The sequence below is a fragment of the Athene cunicularia genome (assembly GCF_003259725.1).
Source record: "Athene cunicularia isolate RWA chromosome 3 unlocalized genomic scaffold, athCun1 chr3_part1, whole genome shotgun sequence".
Classification (NCBI taxonomy): Eukaryota; Metazoa; Chordata; class Aves; order Strigiformes; family Strigidae; genus Athene; species Athene cunicularia.
The window spans coordinates 110937335-110959624 of NW_020799097.1; the positions used below are offsets into that span (position 1 = coordinate 110937335).

General features: G+C 52.2%; 1 protein-coding gene across 5 annotated transcripts; it reads left to right on the forward strand.

Annotated features, from left to right (window-relative positions):
- The first annotated feature begins 829 nt into the window (after window positions 1-829).
- Window positions 830-21675, forward strand: RRBP1 (ribosome binding protein 1). 5 transcript variants are annotated; one of them, XM_026846444.1, is made up of 23 exons: window positions 830-1528; window positions 5244-5392; window positions 5634-5756; window positions 6764-6916; window positions 7243-7361; window positions 8168-8321; window positions 10163-10301; window positions 10633-10820; window positions 11012-11049; window positions 12294-12384; window positions 13093-13185; window positions 13971-14063; window positions 14168-14248; window positions 14344-14433; window positions 14877-14969; window positions 16485-16556; window positions 16739-16834; window positions 17281-17364; window positions 18594-18716; window positions 19547-19630; window positions 20122-20220; window positions 20731-20874; window positions 21143-21675. In XM_026846444.1, the coding sequence occupies exons 1-23, from the start codon at window positions 847-849 to the stop codon at window positions 21179-21181; spliced, it is 3027 nt and encodes a 1008-aa protein (XP_026702245.1). In that variant the 5' UTR covers window positions 830-846; the 3' UTR covers window positions 21182-21675. The 5 variants fall into 5 exon arrangements, with proteins under 5 accessions (XP_026702245.1, XP_026702246.1, XP_026702249.1 ...); XM_026846445.1 differs by having other exon boundaries at window positions 18594-18686; XM_026846448.1 differs by lacking the exon at window positions 20731-20874.
- The last annotated feature ends 615 nt before the right edge of the window (window positions 21676-22290 follow it).

Here is a 22290-nt window from a genome sequence, read left to right on the forward strand (position 1 = left end):
GGCATCTGCTGGGGAGATGAGATAATGACCATGCTTTTTTCTCTTTAGCTTGAACTTATGACTTTTATTGGTATTTGCATCTCAAGGAAGTGGTCGTGACTTGGTCCTCCGTGTGGTGTATGTGCAGGCAGCATCATTGCTGGGTTGTGTCTCTTCACTGTGAACTGGGAGCAGCTGCCCATCGGGACACAGTCATTGTGTGTCCTCCCAGCTGGGCTGGGCGAAACCAGCAGTGTCGCAGGGTGCCGGTGGTGAAGGGAGGCGGACAGGGCTGCTGCAAAGCTGGGGAAAGCTCTCTTGTGCATGTTTTCTTCTTCCAGGGGGTGTTTTATTCCAAAGTTGAGAGCTAAATGTGCATCTGGGTGCAGTGAAAAGGCCAGGTACTCCAGGGGGAGCCCAGCTTTTGGCCAACCTGCACCAGTCTGAGAAGGGGCTTTCTTACTGCCGTGGGGATGCAGCATCATGCAACGGTCGTGCAAAGCCATTCCACTGGACATGTAATGAGTAGTTGGTCACAGCTGTCTTGTGATCTCATCCCTTCTTTTTTCTTCCCCCCCTTTGTTTGGTTCTTCTGGAGATTCCTGCAGCCAGTGAAATTAGTCACTGTGGTAAGGCTGGACTGCATAGGCAACAGAGCAGAGGAGCACAGACTTGGGGGTGTGTAGGCAAGTGGCCTTCACCAGGGGTGTGTGAATCTTGAACATCTGTCTTTTTGATGCACAGTGCCATCTGGCAACACAAATGTCTATATGAAGAACCCTGCTCAGAGAGACTGTTGCACTGTTGTTTTTTTCCCCCCACTAACTGTTGTTCTGGTGTCTTGCAGGCACAGAAGAATAAGGCAGGATGGATGTGTATGACCCTCAGACGCTGGGTGTTATGGTCTTTGGAGGTTTTATGGTGATATCAGCCATTGGGATCTTCCTGGTGTCTACCTTCTCCATGAAGGAGACTTCTTATGAGGAAGCCTTGGCCAAGCAACGCAAAGAGTTGGAGAAGACCCAGCAGCAGAAAATAGATAAAAAGAAGAAAGAGAAACCTGTTGAGAAAAAAGGAAAAGCAAAGAAAAAGGAAGAGAAGCCTAATGGAAAGATCCCAGAGCAGCAGCTGCCTCAGGAAGTGACAGACTCTCCCAAGGATGTGGTTCTTGAGCCTTCTGTGGTGCCTGATCCCGTAACTGTTGAGTCTCCGATTACAGCGGTGTCAGTGGCCCCCCAGGAAAAGGAGAAACCTGCTCCGTCACCTAAGGAGAAGAGGAAGAAGGAGAAGAAGGTGGCAAAGGTAGAGCCTGCCCCTAGCCCGGTGTTGGCTTCGCCTCCTGTCAGTGTCCCCAAAAGTTCTCCTGTCTTGGAGGTGACACCTAAGGAGGTGCCTGTTGTGGCCGTGCCACCAGTTGGCACGCAGCAAAGTGCTCCAGTCGTCAGCTCTATCGCCGTCAAGAAAACCGATGCTCTCCCAACCCACGAGGAACAGAAGCATGATGGACCTGTCAAGAAGAAGGCTGCATCCAAGAAGAAGAGTGAGCCAGGTAAGGCCAAATTCCTCTGCATATATCCCCACTGAGTACCCAGCAGGGCATCTTGGTGCTGTTTAAAACAGAACTATCCCATTCTGAGATCTCTTCGGTCTTCAGTGTTGCTTCTTCAGAGCAGCTGTAGAAAGGCTGTCTCTGGTGAGACGGAGTTTATCGACCTGGTTTTGCTCTGTAATGTGTTGCTTCCTGCATCAGGAACCCCTGCTTGGTCCTTAGCTCCTTGGTCCAGCACATGGATGTTGGAGAGTTACAGGTTCATCTTGGATTTTCTGTTGCATTGCAGGTCTCTGATAGATCTGCATGACGAGAATTAGCAGGAGGTGCCTGTACCTGTCCTGGGAGAGGGGGCAGCTGCCAAGGTGCTGGACATCTGGGTGGAAAGCCAAGATGAGGTGTCTTTCCCCCTCCCCCTCTGATTATTAAAAGCACACAGGAGCTCTACCCCTCTTCTATGGGGAGGTGCTAGAGTTTCCTTCTTCTTCAGTGGAGATGTAAAACTGCCTGTTGGAGGAGAGAGGATTGAGGGTGTTTTATACTTCAAGGGATCGATCATAGGATAATTAGAGGGAAGTACCTTTAGATATGTCACAGGCAAGGAGAAACTTGCCTGTCATTGTTCATGCCTTACTTGATTGACTTGGAGGTGGAAGAGATTTAAGAAGGTGGTCCTGAACTCTCCAGGGTGTAAATAGGTGTAGGAAGGGGAGAAACAGCTCTGTAGTTGGATTCTTGCCTCTTGTTGCACCAACGTGAACAGTTTGGGTTTTATTTTTGGTTAAGTGATAGTTGCAGGCACTAAAAATGTGTGAGTGCTTTCAGACCTGTAGAAGTGTTCCTATATGGACACATGGGAGAAGGCTCTCAGGTGTTCTCAGAGATGTGATGTGGTGCACATAGGTTTCATTTTTTTTTCTTTCTTTCTTTCAAAAAAAAACTTAACCAAACAAAAAGACACCCCTACTTGCAAGCCTTCTCCAGCACATCCTAACCTAGACTGCTGTGTAACCTGACAGTTTCCATACCCATGTTTTGGAAGAGGGCCTGCTACTCAGCAGGTCTTTTTGCAGCTGCTGGTCTCCAAGGTTGGATTAAAACCCTTGTATCTGCTCCTCTGAGGAAAGGATTTTACTAAAGGCCATCTCCACATGGTGATGAGGTGTGAAATGGTTTGAACAGCTGCTACTGGAAGATATTGCAGCCGTGCTGTTGGGGAAATTGGAGGTGGCTGGTTTGTCATGTGCACACAGGGATGCACCTCTCTAACACTGAAAAAAATGGCCCAAAATCCAAGCTGTAGCAGCTGAGGAAATGTGAATGGGAGAGGAGCTCTCGGCACTTGTCAAGTTGGGAGTTTTTCTGGCTGCTCTGAAAATCCAGTCCTTTGGGTATGAAGTGCCGATCCTTTGTGTCTTAAAAGCCAAGAGTGATGTCTTAGCTGCTCCTGTGGGGTTTTTCAAAGGAAAGCTCTTAGCAGTATTTGCGCAACAAAGCTGGCTGCAGTTTGACCAAGGTATTGTGGGCAGCCTTTTGGCAGCTGTGTTCTCTCCTCCTTTAAGGCAGAAGCAACAAATTATCCTGTGGCAGATAAAAGTGGGTGTTCAGAGTGCTCAAAGACACGTGCTTGGCACCGAAACAGATGGCAAACCTGACGAGCAGTTTAGGGTATTTTTCTCGTGTGGTTCATTTTTAGCCTCCTGCATCACACAAAAACTTGCTTGCAAGTGGTTAGTGTGTACTTGGATCCCAGGTCATTTATCTGTGATGGCAGGCGCCATGCTCTCCCATGAAACACACATGGGTACCCGATCTGGGCTGCAGGCTCCGGGGTGTGGGGCTTGACGCAAGGGACGTTCGTGTTGCCCATGTCTCCTTGGGTTTGAGAAGTGGCTCTTCGGACCCCTCGTTCCTGCTGTGCTTTCCCATGGCAGCTTTGTTGTGTAGCTGCTTCTTGTTTTGACGCTTCCCTCGGTGAGGTGTGAGGTTTCCGACTCTGCAAGTGGGCTAGGCAGCGGCGTAGGCTTATTTCTGCCATGGCTTGGCAGGCTGCCCTGGATCCGTTTGCCAGCTGCAAGGTGGGGTTTCCATCGTGCCTGCCTTGTGCAAGGATCGCTTGCGCAACGCTGACAGGAGATGGGCAACATTTCACTTGGTGGGTCCCTCCACCCAGCGGGACTGGGCCAGGGGAGGTGATGTGTTGTCCTGCTTCTGTGCTGCTGCCAGTGTGAGTAAAGTGTAAGCCAAGCTCTTGGGCCCCAGTTGCACAAGAGAGTGGAGCTGCCCCAGCTGCCGCTGCTGGGAAGTGGCCACTGCTGATGAGACAGACTTTGCTGCTGCCAGGGCTCCGCGCTGCTATCCCAAATACATCTACCAGAAGCTGGGAGCAAACAGTGTGTGCCGGAGTTGCTGGGCGTTCCTGGGCTTTGCCACTCTGTTGATGTGGTGGGTTGATGGTGGCCAGCTGCCAGACACCCACCCAGCTGCTGTCTCCCTCCCCTCCTCAACAGGATGGGAGAGAAAATGAGATGGGAAAGCTCATGGATTGAGATAGAGACAGGGTGATCACTTAGCAGTTACTACCACAGGCAAAACAGACTCGACTTGGGGAAAATTAATTTAATTTATTGCCAATTAAAATAGATGAGACAGAGAGACAAAGTTAAAACAACACCTTCCCCTGCCGCCCTTCTTTGCAGTCTCGACTTCACTCCTTCCCTCCCAGCTCCTCTGCCTCCCCTCCCTGAGCGGCACAGGGGAATGGAGACTGTGGTCAGTCCGTAACAGCTCCTCTCTGCCACTCCTTCCTCACACCTTTCCCCTGCTCCAGCATGGGGCCTTCCATGGCCTGCAGTCCTTCAGGATGAGCCTGCTCCAGCGTGGGATCCTTGCTAGGTGCTGCAGAGGAGTCTCTGATCTGACGCCTGCAGCACCTCCTCCTCCTCCTCCTCCTTCTTCTCTGACCTTACTGCTTGGAGGGTCCAAGCTCTGCATTCAAGAGACCCTGGTGTTGATTGCTTTAGAGTTTATGGATCAACCAGGTCCAAACTGCTTTTTCTTTTGAGATGTTTTTTGGAAAATAAGCCCACTGGGCTATAGATACTGTGCAGGAACTCCTAAATCAATGCCCTCCACCCTCTATCCATTGTGACCATGTGCACTGTGGTCCGACTGTTGTATCACCATCCCTGATGCTCCTTGGCTTTCCCAGGTTAGCAGAGGGGTGGGGGAAGAACTGAAGTTGTGTCATTCCCTTAGCAAAAAGCTGGAACAAACCTGCCTGGTGAAAGGCAGGAGATGACCTTGCTGCGCTCTGAATCACTGGCACTGCTCCATGGAGTGATGTCCCCCAGCGAGGTAGTATCACAGTGCTGTCCAGCTTCTGATGCCCAACATGTCTCTTCTCCCTGGCATCAGCAAAGCATGTCCAGCTGCGAATCACTCCATTTGATGGAGGATGGTGGCAGGGTGGTGGGACCAGTAGGAGAGCCAGGCAGAGGCGACAGCTGGCTCAAGAAGCTCATGTGCCTGATGGGTGTTGTCTCCAGCAGCACTCTTATATTTCATTCAGTTAGAGAGGTATCAAACTTGACTGTGGAAATATGGGTGGATGCTGGTTTGAAATGGCAATTGTGGGGTTGAAGCCAACTGAGATGAGGCTACTCAGCTCTGCTGTTGGCTTGAGCAGTTTCAATTCCCCCTCTCTCCTCCCTAGCACCTGCAGACTCGGATGGGCCCCTCTACCTGCCCTACAAGACGCTTGTGTCCACCGTCAGCAGCATGATGTTCAGTGAGGGGGAGGCCCAGCAGCTCATCGAGATCCTGACGGAGAAAGCAGGCATCGTCCAGGACACGTGGCACACGGTATGGCTGACAGTGCCGTCGTGGCCGCCTGCCGCCAGGGCTCTACTGCTCTGCCAAGCCTCGGGAGGTGCGGAGGGCAGGGAAGGCACCCTCTTTGCAGGCAGGCTGGTCCCAAGGGTCAGTCTTGGAGACCTCAGCTGAATTTTCCCCTGGAGCAGAGGGCAGAATCCCGCACGTGTGGGGTGGAGGGGATGGGTCTAGAGGTGATGGTCCTCACTGATGTGCCACCCTGCACTGGCAGGCCACGCAGAAGGGTGACCCGGTCGCTGTCCTGAAACGCCAGCTGGAAGAGAAGGAGAAGCAGCTCACCGCTGAGCAGGAGGATGTGGCCGCTGCCAAGAACAAGCTGCGGGAGCTGAGCAAGGTAAGAGTCACACAGCCCTCTTGGCATCCCTGGCAGGGGCTCTGCTCGTCGTGGCTTGCCATGTGCCTCCCGCTCACTGCACCTCATCCCCTTTGGAGGTGAAGCTCAGGGGCTCTCTTGGCCCTTCACCCGTTTGCTCTTTTGTTCCCCAAAAAGGGGAGGACATCCCCACTTGGTCTTGTCTCCTGGGCCTGATCCAGCCTGGGGAGGGACCAGCCCAGAGAGCTGCTGGGTAGTGCCTCTTGGCAGCCACGAGAGAAGCAGAGGAATGCCTTTCCTGTAAGAGATTGCACCTTTCTGCTGCTTTAGGGAGGAAAATAAATCCCTTCTCATCTCTGCCTGGATCCCCCGAGCTGGGAAGGAGCTGATCAGTCCCTTTTTAAAGGACTATTTACAGCTCCCTTCCCTGACTCAGTGCCCTGTGTCCAGCTCTTTTTGGGTATTGAAGTCAGAACAGACCCTCACCACACTCCTCAGCACCTCCTGCCTTGCAGCTGGCAGAACCCAGCAGTGCTGAATCCATCTGCCTGCAGGCAGGAGAGGAGAGGGCAAAGCCATCCCATGCACTTGGGCTCAACATCTGCCTGTGCAGACTGCGCAGGGCAGTGGCATGGCGTTGCCCAGCCGGCCAGTGGAGCATGTCTGCCTTGGCAGGGAGTGGAAGGGGTTTTTTTGTGGGTTTTTTTCTTAGTTTTTCCGCTTTGCCCCAAATTTTATACGATGTTTTTGATCCTGTGCGGGGTGGGGGGGTGGAATAAAATTCTAGGCTGTCTTACTCCTTTCTCTTAGCTGGCCCAGTGTGGAACAACAGTGGCATCCAGTGGCCACAGAGCCCAAAACAAAATGCAGGAGGAAATGTAAGTGCTAAACGGTGTAGCTGGGCATGGGGGCAGCTCTGAAAGGGCTGAACTTCTTCTAAGTCTTCTGAGCTAGGAGGCCTCTGGTTTTACATCCCCTTAAAGTGGGGAAACTTTTATGCCGAGGACTAACTGGGTGACTTCTCGAAGGAACTGGCGGCTGAGCGAGCCAAGGCAGCGGCTGTGGAGGCCAAGCTGAAGGAACAGCTACTCACCCGTGAGCGGGAGATTGCGGCGGTGCAGGCACGCATGCAGGCCAGCTACCAGGACCACGTCAGCGAAACGCAGCAGCTCCAGGGCAAGGTGAGCCCCATGCTGTGCTCTGCAGCTTCCTCCCCTGGCTGCTGGGTGGCTTTTGGTGGGAGATGCGTGGTCTTTTGGAGAAGACTGAGGATGTGCAGGGGGACCAGAGCCTTGGAGAGGGGTGGAGACCCTGTGATGCTCTTGGACCATGGTGTTCATGGGAGAAGAGGCACGTGGGAGCATCCTCATGGGATGTCACATCCCTGGGGGCTGTCAGCATCAGTAGACAGCCCCCCATATTGCCAGTCCCTTTTGCTCATGAGTTGGGCTTCACAGGGAGAGTAAAGGGGCTGGCAGCGGTGTTAACCCCTGTTGGGCTCCTCTAGATCCGGACCCTGCAGGAGCAGCTGGAGAATGGCCCCAACACGCAGCTGGCTCGCCTGCAGCAGGAGAACTCCATCCTGAGGGATGCCCTCAACCAGGCCACCAGCCAGACAGAGAGCAAGTAAGGCTGGGGTGGGGTGAAGAGCCTGGGGCTGCCTTCTAGCAAACCTTGGGGTTGGCTGTCAATTAGACTTGGCCACTGCCTTTCTTGAAGGTGTTTCTACCGACACCCCGACTAGCTGGAGGTAGAGGAGGGAGCAAGGAAGAGCTTGCCAGATGGCTTTTGTTGGGGCTGGCAGGGAAAACAAGGATGTTCTTCCCAAGTGAAAGGGCAGGGGAAACCCTCTCTGCTTTGGAGTCACCTGTGCTGATGGTAAAACCAACAGGCAGCAGAGGCAGGGAGCGGGGACCAGAAGGTGCCGTGGCACTTTCCCCCTTTAGGGGAGCTCGTACTCTCAAACTTCAGAAAAATGCATCCAACTCTTTGATGAGAGTGATGCTACAGCGAACTGAGACCTACCTGGTGCATGCAGAACAAATAGGAGCTAGGTATAAGAATTTCACACTCCTTTTTGTAGGAAGTCTGAAATGGCTGGTGATTAACAGCGGTCAAATAATTACAGAGCGGACTCCAGCTGCTTAGAGCACTTCCTCTTGTGTCTGGGAACACAGATCCTTGCGTCCTCTACTTCATGAGAAAGGAATGTCTCCTGTGATTGAAATGCAGCTTTTGAAAAGTGATTTTGTCAGCTCTTTCCACCCCCTCCCTGAAGGACCAGGCGTGTCCTAGAAATAGGCGAATGCAACCATTGAGATGTTTCAAGTCCTGTATCAGGCCCACAGGAGGAGGATGTGTTCCCCCCTAGGTAACATCAGGGATGTTTGACTGGCCTGCAGGCTAAAATAACCCTGCTTCTGTTGGTGCAGGCAAAACGCTGAGCTGGCCAAGTTACGGCAAGAGTGCAACAAGCTGATGAAAGAGCTGTCTGACAAATCGGAGGTGCTGCAGCAAGAGGAGCAGCAGAGGAAGAGCTGGGAGATCAAAGCAGCGGCCTCAGAGAAGCAAATCGAGCAGCTGCAGGTCAGGCAGGCGCTGGCAAACCCTGTCCCCTCACAGAGATGGGGCAGGTGGCTAAATTATGTGGGATCCATGGATTTGGCCATGGGAAGAGCTTGGAAGGAGACGAGCATCCACAGTTGGAAAGCAAGCTGCCTTGTGGACCTCTTAATTGCCTCCCCCCCATTAGTTTGTCACATGCAACGCATTCTTTGTGCAGCATCACCAGCAAAGCCCAGGGAGCGTGATGCCCTGGCTGAAGCCATTCTTCTCGCTCACCTGTGAAGCTCACGAGCCTGGTGTGAAGGGGTGTGTGCTACGCCTAGATGGTGCATGCTGCTGGGTGATACCCTAAGGCAAGAGAGGAAACCCACTGGCCCCTACCAGCCTGTGCTCACACAGCTGTGGATGCTCTCTCTCAGCACCACTGGTTTTAAGCCCGTTGCTCTCTCTCCTTAATGCAGGAGGTAGAGCTTGTGGCTTTTTTGTTGTCACCAGGGTGTGGCTGGGTTTGGGGTGTTTAAAGCACACCTCCCAAGCAGAGCCTCTGAGCACACTGTCAGCAGAGGAGCAGCAGCATGTTCCCAGCAGCCAGGCTGTACCCACGCAGGGAAGAGCATCTTCTGGAGGGCTGACTGCTCTTGCTAGAATTCAGCTAAGCCAGAGGCTGGGAGCGTTGATCCCGGGTACCCCTGACCCTGGAACTTGCAATTTTTTCCCCTGGGGGTGGCAGACAGGGTGAGGGATGTGAGGTATCCCTCCTGCATATGTGGTGGTCTCCACATTGCTCTGGCCTCTTTACGAAGGGGCTGAGGTGGTGGAGACTTTTATCTGCGCATGCCAAAATGGCTTTGTAGAGGTGTTCCTAGAGCAAGGGGCCTTCGGTATCCTTGCTATTAATTTTTCAGGTGCCTTGGGATGCAGGTCTCTTTTTATTGGGCTGGTTTTGGCTCCTTCTGCTTTTGCAGGCGAGGAGCAAGGGGGTGATACAGGCACACAGCTAGCATGAAGGCAGAGACCACCTTCCTGGCTCAAAACACCACATTCTAGGCATGCTTTTAGAACTTCTGCAGGGCTGTCAGCTTGCTGCACACCTTAGTAATAATTAATTGTACTAGCTGGAAGACTTTAAAGCCAGTGGTGTGTTTAAGGTGCTAGGAAGAATGTGCTCCTCAGTAATACCTGAAGCTCTGACTTGAGGATATGGGGTCAAATCCTCAAAAAAAGAAGTTCTGCTTTCTTGGTAGATCTGGAAGCATCACTCAGACAGAGATGGGGCTGCTGGTTTACCTTCTTCTGTCCCCTCCATGCAAAGCAATGTTTCTCTATCTCCATCTGCAACTCATACATGTAGAACTGCTGGTTTGCAGCAAGCTTCTTGTCCTCCTCTGCCTTCCCCCTTGAAGCGCCTGCCTTGGCCAGGCCTCTTCCTTGCTGCTTTCTAAGATGGAAAAAAAAAATCTTCTCTGGCCCAAACCGCACAGAAATTTCCTGTGTGTGGAAACACATGGCTGTGTGTCTCCATCCTGCTAAGCACCATGGCAGTATCTCTCCCTGCTGGGCTGAGGCCATGCATTAAGACCAGGGCTTTAAGAGGTTTTTCAGAGCTTAGCTCTTCGGAGGGGAGGATGGCCATGGTCTTGGCCCAGAACTGAGACGTTCGGGTGTTGTCTGCTTCCCACTTGAGGGCTGGCAAATGATAAAACATGAGCACGAGGCAAGATGCTTCATGCACAGGGGGAGCACGGGGGAAGGATGGCTTAGAGCCCCCAAAGCACAGCTTAAAAATAACATGCGACACACAGAGCTTTGCTTGGCCGGGGTGCCTGGCATGCTATGGAAAGCCTTCTCTTCTCGCTGTGCAGGCTTCCCAAAGGGAGGTGGAGGTGATGCTGCAGAAGAGGCTGGACGAAGTAAGCGATGAACTCCGCAAAACCCAGACCAGCTACAAAAGCTTGTTAGCAGATACAGAAAAGACCAAAGGACAGCAGCAGAGCATTGCTGGTGAGGATCTTGGATGGGCACGGAGATTGCTGTGGGGCAGACTTGGAGCTTTCAGGGCCAGGTGCTTGGCGGCGCTGGCTGGGGCAGGACAGGTAGATGCAGGGATGAGTTAGGCTGCCTGACGTCAATGTGAGAAAGATGTGGGACTGGTCCGTGGTCCTCTAGGATGACACTCCAGTGCCTCTCTCATGTGCTGTTCTGCATCCCTGCCTAGCCTTCCTGTGCCTCCTGAAAGCATCCCCAGCCAAGACTGCTTTGGCAGGACAGGGTGGGGAGTCTCCAAATTTATTTGCACCTGTCTTACTGTCTTTCTCACCCCTTCCTCCAACAGAACTGCAGGCCAAGCTGCTGAGCTCTGAAGCGGAGGTTAAAAGCAAGTTGCTGGAGCTGGACAACGTGAAGGGAAAACTGCAGGATGCCAGTTCAGAGAATACAAAGCTGCTGGAGAGGCTCAAATCCATCGAAGCCCTGCTGGAGGCAGGCCAGATGAGGGAAGCAGAAAAAGACAGAGACTTGCAGGTTGCGTGCTTGTTTAATTGGGGTGGGAGGAGTAGAGGGGTTTACACTGCTCAAGTAGGTGTTTTTGCACTGTGTTAACACAGTACCTGTGTTATCTTTGCTCTGGGATCCCCTCTGGGGTGCTGCAGAAAGGGCTCACCTGCACCATATGCCTCAGGGCAGATAACAAAAGTGCTCTTCCTCTCTTCCAGGCAGCCAATGAAGCAGAAATGAAGCAGCTGCGGTCAAGGTGGGTCTGGGTGCACATGGAGACTGCTATGGCACCCCCAGCTTGCTGTCTGTGTGTCCAGGCTTCCCCGGGCACTGAGCCCTGTGGGTGAAGGCTTCCCGCCCTCTCCGTTAGGCAGGCTTGGGATCTATGAAGCTGGGATGAGAAGGTCAATCCTGGCCAACACAGCTGTTTAAAATATTAATTGGCTCCAGTTCTGTCCCTGAATAACAGCCAGTCTATTCTGAAGTGAAAGTGTAATTGCTGGCAGGCACATGGAGACTGGCCAGTCCGGCAGAATAGAAGGTTCTGGGGATGTTGGTGCTGAGGGTAGGATGTCCCTGATCCAAGCTCCTGCTCAAAGCTGGGCCAACCAGAGCAGGTTTTTTCCAGGATGTTTCCAGGTATCTCCAAGGATGGAGATTTATCACCTCTCTGGGTTCCAGCATTTGACAACATTGTCCCCCTGGTGCAGAAATGTTTCCTGGCATTTAACTGGTTTCCCATGGCATAACTCATGCCTGTTGCCCCTTGTCCATGTGCTGGGCACCTTTGAGAAGGCTCGAGGCTCTGCACAGGGGGAGGATTTCTCAGATGTCCCCACTGCCAGCTAGCATCCAGCATTCCTTTAAAGGAGGGCAGCTGTTCAGTTGCCCTGGGACCCCAAGAAACTTGGGTGGTTCTTGTCAAGGATCTGAACCTGGGTCTGCTCAAACTGTAGCTCCCTTCAGGGCAGATGGTGTATCTGAAGGTGTGGACAGAAGCTGCAGGATCTCAGGCACCTAGTCAGCAGCCCTGATTTATGCTTACTCAAGATAGTAGGATGATGCTTTCAAAATGCAGAGCTGTGGGCTATCTCAGCCTAACGAGCCATGGGCAGGACTGTGTCGGGAGAAGTCCCAGTTGTGTAAGCTGGAATTTCTGGCCTTTGAATCAGGTTACTTCTTCCTCTTGTCCTGGGTGTACAGCCAGCCTGTACTTGCTTGCTTGTTATTGCTGATAAGCTAGTAGAAAATGAGAAGGCTAAGCAGGGATGCAGGCAGGAATCCCTGCCTAGGCTTGTTATTGCTGAAAAGCTGGTAGAAAATGAGGTCCTGCTCCAGCATTGCCATGGCCATGGTTTTTAGTCCTGCTCCCTCCTCCTCCTGCTGTGTGTAGATCCCGGAGCAGACCGGGATAGGAAGAGTTGCGATCCCCTTCTTGACAGCTCACTACCTGGCAGGGAGGTGGATGCTGAGACTCACTTCTGCATCCTGCCCTTCCAGGCTCCAGGAGAAGACAGATCAGCTCTCATCCTTGGAAAGGGAAGCCACAGAGCTGCGAGAGGCAGTGGAGCAACAGAAGACAAAAAACAATGTACGTGAGCAAACTGGGCTCAGCTTTTGCTGCTCTAACATTTTTTCCTCCAAAATGCAGGTCTCTGGGGTTTGAATGACAACCCATCATGGTTGGCTACTGATGGCTCCCTGGTGTGGCCAGAGGCTGTTCCAGCCCCACAGAGCACTGGAGGCATTGCCTTGACTGAGAGCAGGAATCCCCCCTGGCAGTCTGCACAGCTCAAGCTGATGAGCTGCAGCAGGAGGTAGACTGCCTGGGTAGAGGTGTCTGTCCCCTGCTTTCGTGGGAGGTTTAAGACCTGGTAAGCCCGGGACATCCTACCCCAGCAAGTCAAGGCAATCTCTGAGCGAGGGTCCCTCACACCTCATTTCTCCTTGTCCCTCTGCTACAAGGTGGTATCAGTTGTGTGGAGGCAACTTTACAGCCCTCCACTTGGCCTATGTCCTCTCTGGGCAGCTCCAGGCGTCCTCAGGGCTGCTTTTGGAGCTCCTGCCTCCATCCAGCTCTGCTCCCTTAAGGCTACTGCCTGAGTGACGCCGTGCATTGGGCTGCTGCAAGGGTGGAGGGGAAAGGGTGCATGTGGGCTGGAAGACCCTTGACAAAAGCAATGGGCTGCTGCCTATTTTCCTAAGCGGAGGCTTTGAAATCCTCCACAGTGCCAACAAGCAGCTTGGTGGCCTTTGGCATGATGTGTGGCTTATTGCCCTCTGTGTGCGGTCTCGGCAGGATCTTCGCGAGAAGAACTGGAAAGCAATGGAAGCGTTGACCACGATGGAGAAGGCGTGTGAGGAAAAACTACTTGCTGCTACGAAAGCAAAGGTGAGCCCGGCATTTCTCTTTAGCCATGATGCTGATGTTGTAAGGGAAACATTCAGCCTCCCTGAGCCACCAAAGATGCTTGCCTGCGGCAGACGGAGGAAGCAAGCAGCCGATTCAATGTGAATGATAGAGCAAGCTTCAACTTTATTGAAAGAAATCACACCTTATATAAGCACTCTACAATAATCATGCATACTACTCACAAATCTATTGGATACATGTAAAAGGCTACATTATAATATCCCAGCCCCTTGTGGTATTTCAGGTATGCATAAACACCTTTCTTCCTTTGAACCTGTTTTTCTCCCAGGGCCGTTCCTTTATCATACACAAGGCCATAATGTACCTCAGTTTCTCTCTTTGTTAACATAACAGTCCTTTGTTAGCATAACTGTACCCTGTTTTTTTTCCTTTGTTTACCTCAGATGGCTGCAATCAGCTTCTGCAGAGACCCATGGCCTTGCTCTCTGCAAGCCATTCTCCAACACTTGCCCTGGGTTGCCTGCCTCCTCTTGGTAGCAGTGCAGGCCCAACCCTCCTGCCGGCTTCTCCAGAGTTTGTCTTGAGGGCCGTGGTGTCCTTAGTACAGGTCATGGTCAGAATTGGGAAGATGTGTGAACTGGAAGGGACATTTTCATGGTTCTCAGCAGCAGCAGTTTTCTCTGTTGGCTGGTTTCCCCTGTGCTGGCTCACCCCTGTAGGGACAGAAAGGCAGGACCAGTATTGGCAGCCTGGCCGGCAGGTGCCCAAGACCTTCATCCCATGCCAGTTTGTTCCTCTTGCAGGAGGAGCTGGCCCAACAGCTGGATGTGCTCCAGACGCGAACGAAGCAGACGCTGCTGTCTGCCTTCCCCGGAGTCGCTGTGTCCTCGCAGCAGGTGGGCATGGGCTTTCTCAGACCCCTGCAGAGCCTCCACCACATGGGAAGGACAGATGTCTAAGTGTTCTTTTTCTTCCTTGTCCTCTTTTTTTTCAAACTCAGGATTACGACACATGGCTACAAGAGTTTAAGGAGAAGACTGTGGATGTGCTAAAGCAGCAGACGGTTACAACAGAGCCCCCCGTAAGCGAAGGGGCTGGGAAGTGGAAGGGCGAGGGAGTGCCTGAGAGTCACTTGTTTTTTTGTCTCACCTCTCCATCCCTTCCCTCTCTTTTTAGGATTCAGCACTTAAATTAAAAGAGGCAGAGGAAGCGCAAAGCACTTTACAAGCAGAATGTGAGCAGTATAGAACTATCCTTGCAGAGACGGTAAGTTGCAGCCCTTTGCACTGTGTTGGTCTTCTACTAGAAATACCTCTTGAGAGGTCTGCTGGCATCCCAGGCTGCCCCTGGGCTCCTGGTGGGCACCCCTCAGTATGTTGAGGGACTGCCATGTGGAAGACTTATTTGCCAGTAAGACAGGGAAATAGGAGAAACCTGAATTTTAGAGCTCCTCTTCAGCCTAATTATGTTGGAGACCTTTCTGGTGGTGGTGGTGGGATGTGGCACAGCAAGGGCTCTGATGGATGGGGTGATTGAGCCAGCCTAGGAAATGGGAGCCCCTAGCCCCACCTGAGGCACCTAATTCTGTCACCTGTTCTTTGGCCCAAATCCTTGGAGAGGCGTTGGGTGTGCCAGGGCTTCCAGCCCTAACACTGCTCAGCTTGGGAGGGCTAGGGGAGGTATGAGCTCAGCTGAGGCTTTGCCAACAGGAAGGGATGCTGCGAGACCTGCAGAAGAGTGTGGAGGAGGAGGAGCAGGTGTGGAAAGCAAAGCTCACAGCATCTGAAGAGGAACTCCAAAAGGTACACGATTGGAGCACACCTGGGTTTATTGCTCGTGCAGCTGGACTTACAGGAGCAGAGGGGCTGTTGGCTATAAATCAAATGCTGATCCTAACTGTTCCTGCTAGCCTTGAACTCTGAGACATGGGAACTTTCTCTTCTCCCCAAATCCACCCCTCCTGTCACCAAACCAGCAGAGAAGCAGCATAGTTCATGTAGGAGCTAAGCCTCTCTTTCTCCTGAATCCCACCTCCCCGCCTGGTGTGTGCCTAGACCCTGCCAGTGGAGCTGGAGGAATGATTGCAGCTCCCTGGTTAAGGCATGGCAGTTGGGAAACCACATCACTACTTCAGTAATCCAAGCTCCGATGCTTGGAAATCAGGCTGAGCCCTCCTGGTGGGAGCTGGCCTGACAGGAGTAGAGCACGTGCAGGGTTCTTGGACTCCCATTTTCAGCAGAACTTGGCTTGGTCTCAAAACCCAGCTTGACCTTGGCGTTCACTGAGCCTTCAGAAGAGAGCTGAGGTCCAAGCCACGTATTGCACATAGTTTTGGGTCCAGCTGTCTGTCTAGCTTCGGGCACTGTTCTTCCCAGTTAAAAAGCCAGCCGGCAGCTGCCAAAGAACTGTTGTTGCCCAGGAGTTTGGTGGGGAGTGTGTTTCATAAGCTCTCGTGACTTAGCTGGAGTCTAGGAGAACTTTGCTGGCCATGTCTATTCTGTAAAGCAGACTTAAGTTATCTTCTCCCTCTTGAACTCAGAACTGAGATGAAGCTACTTTCCATGGTCTGGCTGCTCCCCACCCATGACATAGGGTTTTGAAGTTAACTGGGGCTGCAGGGAGGTGGGGGAGCTCTTGTACAAGAGATCTTTGATTTCTCAGCCTGTTACTGGCTCCTGCAGCGCCAGCACTGCTGAGGGCTGGTGTAGGATTGCACAGGGATGACGTGGCTGCTGCTGGTGTGCTGGCAGCAGGGTGTGCGTGATGGGATGAACGTCTGGTGGCTCGGGCAGGTCCCAGAGCAGTCCTGCCTCTCTGCGGAGAAAAGGTGAATTCCTCCTTTCCAAACAATTCAGCAACCATGGAGTCCTCTTCAAAAATCAGTCCAGGTTTAAATGCAAACCCCATGCTTTTTCTGATAGCTTGGCTTCTCTTAATAGCAAAGCCCATGACACCTCATTGGAAAGTCTACCTTGCTGCTTCCAAACCAAAGGCACTTTCGGTAGGAAACTCGCACCGAGCCTGGTGCCAGTTTCTCATGTGTTGAAAGCTGACTGCAGCCAGCTGAAGTCCTGCAGGCAAAAACCTCGCTCCATGATTTACAGCCTGGGCTTTTTGGATTCATCCTCCATGGAAAGAGAAGCTCCTGCCCTGCAGGCTGTGGAGCTCTGCTTTGGTGTCAGGTCTCTTCTGCACTTGGGTACAGGATGAAATGGGAGAGGTGGGAGTGAAACACTGGCCAGTTTTTGGTTGAATGAAAGATGCTCAGTGTCCAACGTGAGATGCCATTCACTGACCTCTGATCCTTTCTGGCTTAGTCGCAACTCCAGCTGAAATCCCTTGAAGACATGGTGGAGAAGTTGAGAGCAGATCTGCAGAGCACAGATCAAGTAAGGCTTTTTGGGTACAGGGGAGGGTCCCCTCACAGGTGCCAGAGATGCATGCTGTGTTGGGGGTGAGTTGGGACCCATCTTCTGACTTGCCCTGGGGGAAGGCAGGCTTAGACCATGGGATGTTTGGGATGTGTTGGACCTCAATCAACTCCCTCCTGCTTTCCTCCTTTTTAATACAGCTAAAGGAATACACCTCTCTTCTGGAAACACAACTGGAAAATCACTTGGAGACAGCCAGCTCTGAACGCCAAAACTACACAAAAGAAGTTGAAGTCGTAAGTGTGGCTGCCGTTACCTTCTTAAATGCTTCTTTTTTCTAAGCCTGATTCACCACCTATCCATGTTTTGGGAACTTGGGGTGTGCCCCGGGGATTTGCAGCTTTGCAAAGCAGGAGAAAACACAAGGAGGCACTTGCTCCATTCTGGGTTGTAGACATTTAAAGTCAGGAGATCCACTGGCAAGGTGATGGGACAGGGAGATCTGTGTGGAGATGCTGTCCACTGCTCCTCGGTGGCCTGTGGGATTTCTGTGGCTCAGGTGAGACAGAGCTGTCTCCTCCTATCTCTCTCTGAGCAGGCATCAACAGTCAGGTTAGGCAGTGGTGCCATCGTGGCCTCTTTGACAAGATGTTGCATCATAAAAATGCTTCCTTGGGCCAGAGGGCTCTAAAACCAAATGCATGAATGGACTTTTACTTTTCTTTCTGTTCCTGCTTGACAGTTGAGGCAACTCTTGTCAGAGTCCCAGGAGCAGCTGGAGGCAGCGAAGACAGAAACGCAGAAGCAGAGCAAGGAGCTGGCCCTGGTAAGGGAGGATACCTGGAGCTGCCTGGGGCTGGTTTGCAAACCCAGCTGTGGGGCTGGCATCCTCCATGCGGGTTCAGGGAGGGGAGGAAGGCACAGCCAGCACATGGGGAAACCTGGTGCTGCCAGCCACCAGACTGAAACAGCTTTCAGAGGGGATGTTTTGAGAGCCAGGAGATTTTTATTCATCAGCCTTTCCTGCCATGGTGGGGGCAGGAAGGAAGGGAGAGCACCAAGGCTTGCGCAAGCTGGCCTGTAGCAGAAAAACCCAACTGCCTCAGCACTGGACGCTGGTGTTACCCCAGCACCAACCTGGGGCAGGGGGTTGGGTGCCTTAAGCATCCATCCATCCATCCATCCATCCATCCATCCATCCATCCATCCATCCATCCATCCATCTCTAGATAGGAGGCCTAAGGCTGTACAGCCTGTGGTAGGAGTTGCTTGGGGAGCTGCATGGTGGGGCTGCGTTTTTGCAGGTAAGTGGGGAAGAGGATGGGGATATAGAGGCAGGAGAGCTAACAGACATGCCAAAACCATGAGGGTTTTTGTTTTTAAATCCATACTTTGATAGTGAGAGGCTCAGGAGATTGTTTTTAAAATCCTCGGCAGTACTGCTAGCTGCTCAGAAGGGAGTGAGCCGGGAACTTGGGTGCCATGACTCTTCCCCGCCTTGCAGCCACTGCTGTCCAGCTCGCTCAGTGAGCCAACACACATTTGTGATCGTCCAGTGACCTTTCCCTTTCTTCTGGCCAATGCACGCTGTTAGCTTGCAGCTTGACTGCTGGTGCTGCTGCGATGCAGGATGGAGCTCTGCTAGATGGAGGTTTTAATTGGGGGGGTGTTCAAATAACTGCCTCCCCAGCCACCCCAGCTGTGATCGATTGCGAAATGGGACCTACCACCCTGTCTGGACTGCTTTATTTAATGCCTCAACTATGTTAGTGCAAACCTGCAGCAGTGGCTTTAAACCAAGGTGCCGAGTGATCAAAGGAGAGCAGACGAGGCACGAGCATGTGCTCTGTACCCCTCGGAGCTGTTGTGCCTCAGGCTGCCCAGGTTAGGTACCACTGTCCTGTGTCTAGCAGAATCTAAGGTGGGTTTCCAAACATTTCAACTCGTGTGCAAGCACAAGAGCTGGCAAACTTTATCTGTAGATCCTTGTGGGTCTTGTAATGGCTGCGGTGTAGGAATGTATAACTGAGCCAGGCTTGCTGGTCCTCCTTCCAGGTCAGGCAGCAGTTGAGTGAGATGAAGAGCCATGTACAGGATGGACAAGTAGTGGGGTTGCATGATGACCCAAGTGAGCCTGCGCCCCTCGAGGTTAGGGTGGTGAGACTGCTGCCCATGGAGGTGTTGACCCTTAACTGTGTCCCTTGTCCTGTCTCACTGTCTCTAACCGCATGGAGAACCACACGTGGCTTTGCTCAGTCGCAGCTGTGTCATTTGTTCTGTGTGTTGGGGGGAAGCCAGCCCCCCACCCCTTCAGCCATGCATCCTATTCCTGCTGGGAACACGTTGCCAGCCAGCTTTAGCCAGGCTGCTCCCCGTGGGAGCCCTCCCATCACAGCATCAGCCTGGCAGGATTTGGGGGGAGGCAGGCAGGGGATGCTGCAAGCCCTAGGCCAGCCTGTTGGGTTCAGGGCCTGGGTCTCCTTGGACGAAGGGGACACCGCAACAGAGCTGCACTGGGATCTCTTCCCAGCCAGTGGGGATTAGGATTACCAAGGCTCGTAAATCTTGCTGGAGCCGGGCTGAGGGCATTAGCAGTGGCTGTTCCCTTTCAGGCTAACACCTCTCGCCAGTGGCAGTGCTGCCACGAGCCAGACTCTTGTCTCTCTCCTTGAATCTTGTTAAGTGTGGAGCCTTCTCCTGGGCATGAGGACTTGCCAGGCACATCCTCCACTATGGGGTGCCTCTCATCCCAGGTCCCAACTGAAGCTGCCTGAGGAGAGGCAAAATTTGGCAATGCAAGGCCAAGCCCTGGGCTTGCCATTGGCATCCTCCTGGCTTTTATGTGAAGAGGGGATGCTGTTACCTATTGCTCTTTGGTGCCCTGGAAAAAGCTTCAGTTTTATTTCTTCTGTCTAGCCTGGCTTTCTTGGCAATGTCCCCGCTAGCTCATCCTTTGGGTCTTTTTAAAAAATTTTATTTCTGGATGTTATCCCCTTTTCTCCACACAGTTAAAAACCCAGCTGGAGCAGAATGAAACACTGGTGGAGAAGGAGCAAGTGCTGCGGCAAAAGCTGGCGCTGGAGCTGGAGGAGGTAGGTGCGGGTGAGGAGGATACGAGGTTTGCAAAGCCTTCATGGGTTCTTGGCTGCTAATGAAGCCCAAGAATTAATCTGAAAAATTAACTTGAAGGTTTTTCCCCATCCCTGTCTGCATCTCAGACATTGCCACATTCCATCATATGTCTGAAGAACTTATTGCAGCAGCTGTGCTAAAGCCATGTGGCATTGCTGGGTCCTTGAATTGCCCCTCTCCCAGTCCCCCCATGTTTTTTCTGAGCTCTTTCCCTTGATGGTTAAGGGCTTTAGCTGGGTTTCATGCTGCTTGCAGCAAGAAATGCCATCTTCCTGGTGGAAGCTGGATCAACAGAAGCAGTGCACTGTGTTTAGCATCCAACTGTCTGACAGTGGCTGTGTAAGTTAACTCTTCACCAGAGGCAGACCCACCAGGGGCTGTACGGGGCAGGATGCGGGAGGTGCCTGTGCCATTAGCTTGTGTGCTTACAGAGTACATGTCTCCCTTCCAGGCCCAGAGCTCAGCATGCAGTTTGCAAGCAGAGCTGGAAAAGCTGAGACTGGCTGAAAATGCAGCAGCTTCAGACACGGAGGACACTCAGCATCTCAAGGTGATTTGGCTGCTCTTCTCTCTTGTGCTTAGTGTTCAGCCAAGACTGTAAAAGCCATGTCAGAGTGGGACTAAGGGCATGATTTATCATTCTTGGGGGTGGAGGGGCAAGGTAGATAGTTCCCCTGCAGGGAGCTCCCTGCCCAGGGCTGGCTGTGGGCTCCAATGTGGCTGAAGGACAGCAGGATGCAAGTCACAGCTACTTCATCTCTGTTGACCAAGATAAGGGCAGTGCTCTGAGCAAACACTCTCACAGGCTGGGCTTTTCACGTACTGTGAAACCATTCTGCTCCCATGAGCTTGTCTCAGCCCATGGCATCTCCAGGGAGACAGAGAGAGCTGCTGCTGGTAGGGTGATGCCTGGCTCCTCTGGTGAGGAGGTTGCTCTGGCTTATGGCCAGCGAGTCAGCTCTGTGCAGACCCGAGGTGACCTGAGGTGTTTTGGAGGGGGGAAGGTTGCCAGATGGCAAAGGGAGGCTCAGGCAGATGCCTTCTTTTGACTCCCATGTAGGAAAGACTTGAAAAAGAAAAAAAATTAACAAAGGACCTGGGCCAGGCAGCAACCAAACTACAGGAGCTATTGAAGGTTACCCAGGACCAACTGGCCAAAGAGAGAGAAACGGTGAAGAAGTTGAAAGAACAGCTTCAGGAAACGGTACTTGTGGCCACGGCTGTCCCTCCCCTTGACAGAGGCTGGGGGAGAGCAAGCGTCAGGCAGTGGTTTAAAACCAGAGGCAAGGTGGCACCCTGAAACCATCTGGGTGGCCTTTGAGAAGCCCTGGGACCACTTGAGATGGTGGTCATGGTTCTCCCTGCCCAGAAGGCAAGAACTTGCCCATCTGTGAAATGCTTTGATGCTTGAGCTGCTATGAGAATAAGGTTGGGACCCAGTTGAGTAACCTACCTCTGTTTTTCATCTCCAGGGGGAAGAGGACAGTTCAAAGGAAGGGACTTCAGTTTGACAAGTCTGTGACCTAGACCTTACGGTTCAACTTACCAAAATGCCTTACACATTCCTAAAAATAAAAATATATCTGAATTTACTGTAGATAAAAGATACAAGCCATTAGTGACCCAAATCCTAGTTTTGAAACTTTAAAAAAAATGTACAAAAAACCCAAAAAAACCCCCAACCAGTAAACACTGCAGGCATATGTTTGTAAGAAAATCTTCATACTCTTTTGTACAACTGTTTGTTCCACGGGGAGCCGCGCCTGCCGCATTGGGGTGGGCGCTGGGGCTTCACCCTTCTGTCGCGGCAGAATCCACAAATGTGTGAAAAGGGAAGACTGCATTTGTACATCAACCAGTGCAATTTTTTTTTCTTTTTTTTTTTTTTTTTGAGTGAAAGAAGTGTGAAAGTAAGACCCACCATGGAAGGAAGCCTCTCTGATGGGTGGCTCTTGGCACGTATCCTTTTGTGTATTTCTGGGTGTTGATGCAATTAAAATGTAGTGAAAAGAGCTTATCATTGCTTTATTTTTCTGGTTAATTTTTATTTTTTTATAAGTTTGCAAGCCAGGCAGGGAGTCCCTGAAGAAGGGCCCTGCTTTGACCAGGAGCAGATCCTTTATTATTCTGCTCCTTGCTGTGCTGCAAAAGCATCCCCTCTGTTTTTTCTCCAATACAAGCAAAGGAGAGCAGCTTTTCCTTCCTGCCTCATGTTTCGGCGCTGGTGGTGCACACCGAGCTCCCCGTGCGGGGCCCGGCGGAGAGAGCACCACGCGTGCCGTGGCGCTGGGGGACACGGTGGCAGCAGGGCAGGGTCTTGCCGTGGGGTTAGCTGCTCCCCTGCTGCAGGGTCAGGCCAAGCCGTGGGGACAGGGCATGGTGGGGTGAGCCATGCCAGCCCAGCAGGGACCATTCTTTCCTGTTTGCTTAAACCTCAGCACTCCCCCTGTAATTTTGTCCCTGCGGGTGCTGCATGGTGGTGGTCTTTGGTCACTGCTGGGCTCCCCAGCCCTCTGCTCTCCCCTTCTTGTGGCTTTCCTTTTTAGCTTTTTTTCATCTTTCCACACACACCCCCCTGCTTTTTTCTTTTTTTCCCTTTTTTTTTTTTTTTTTTTTTTTT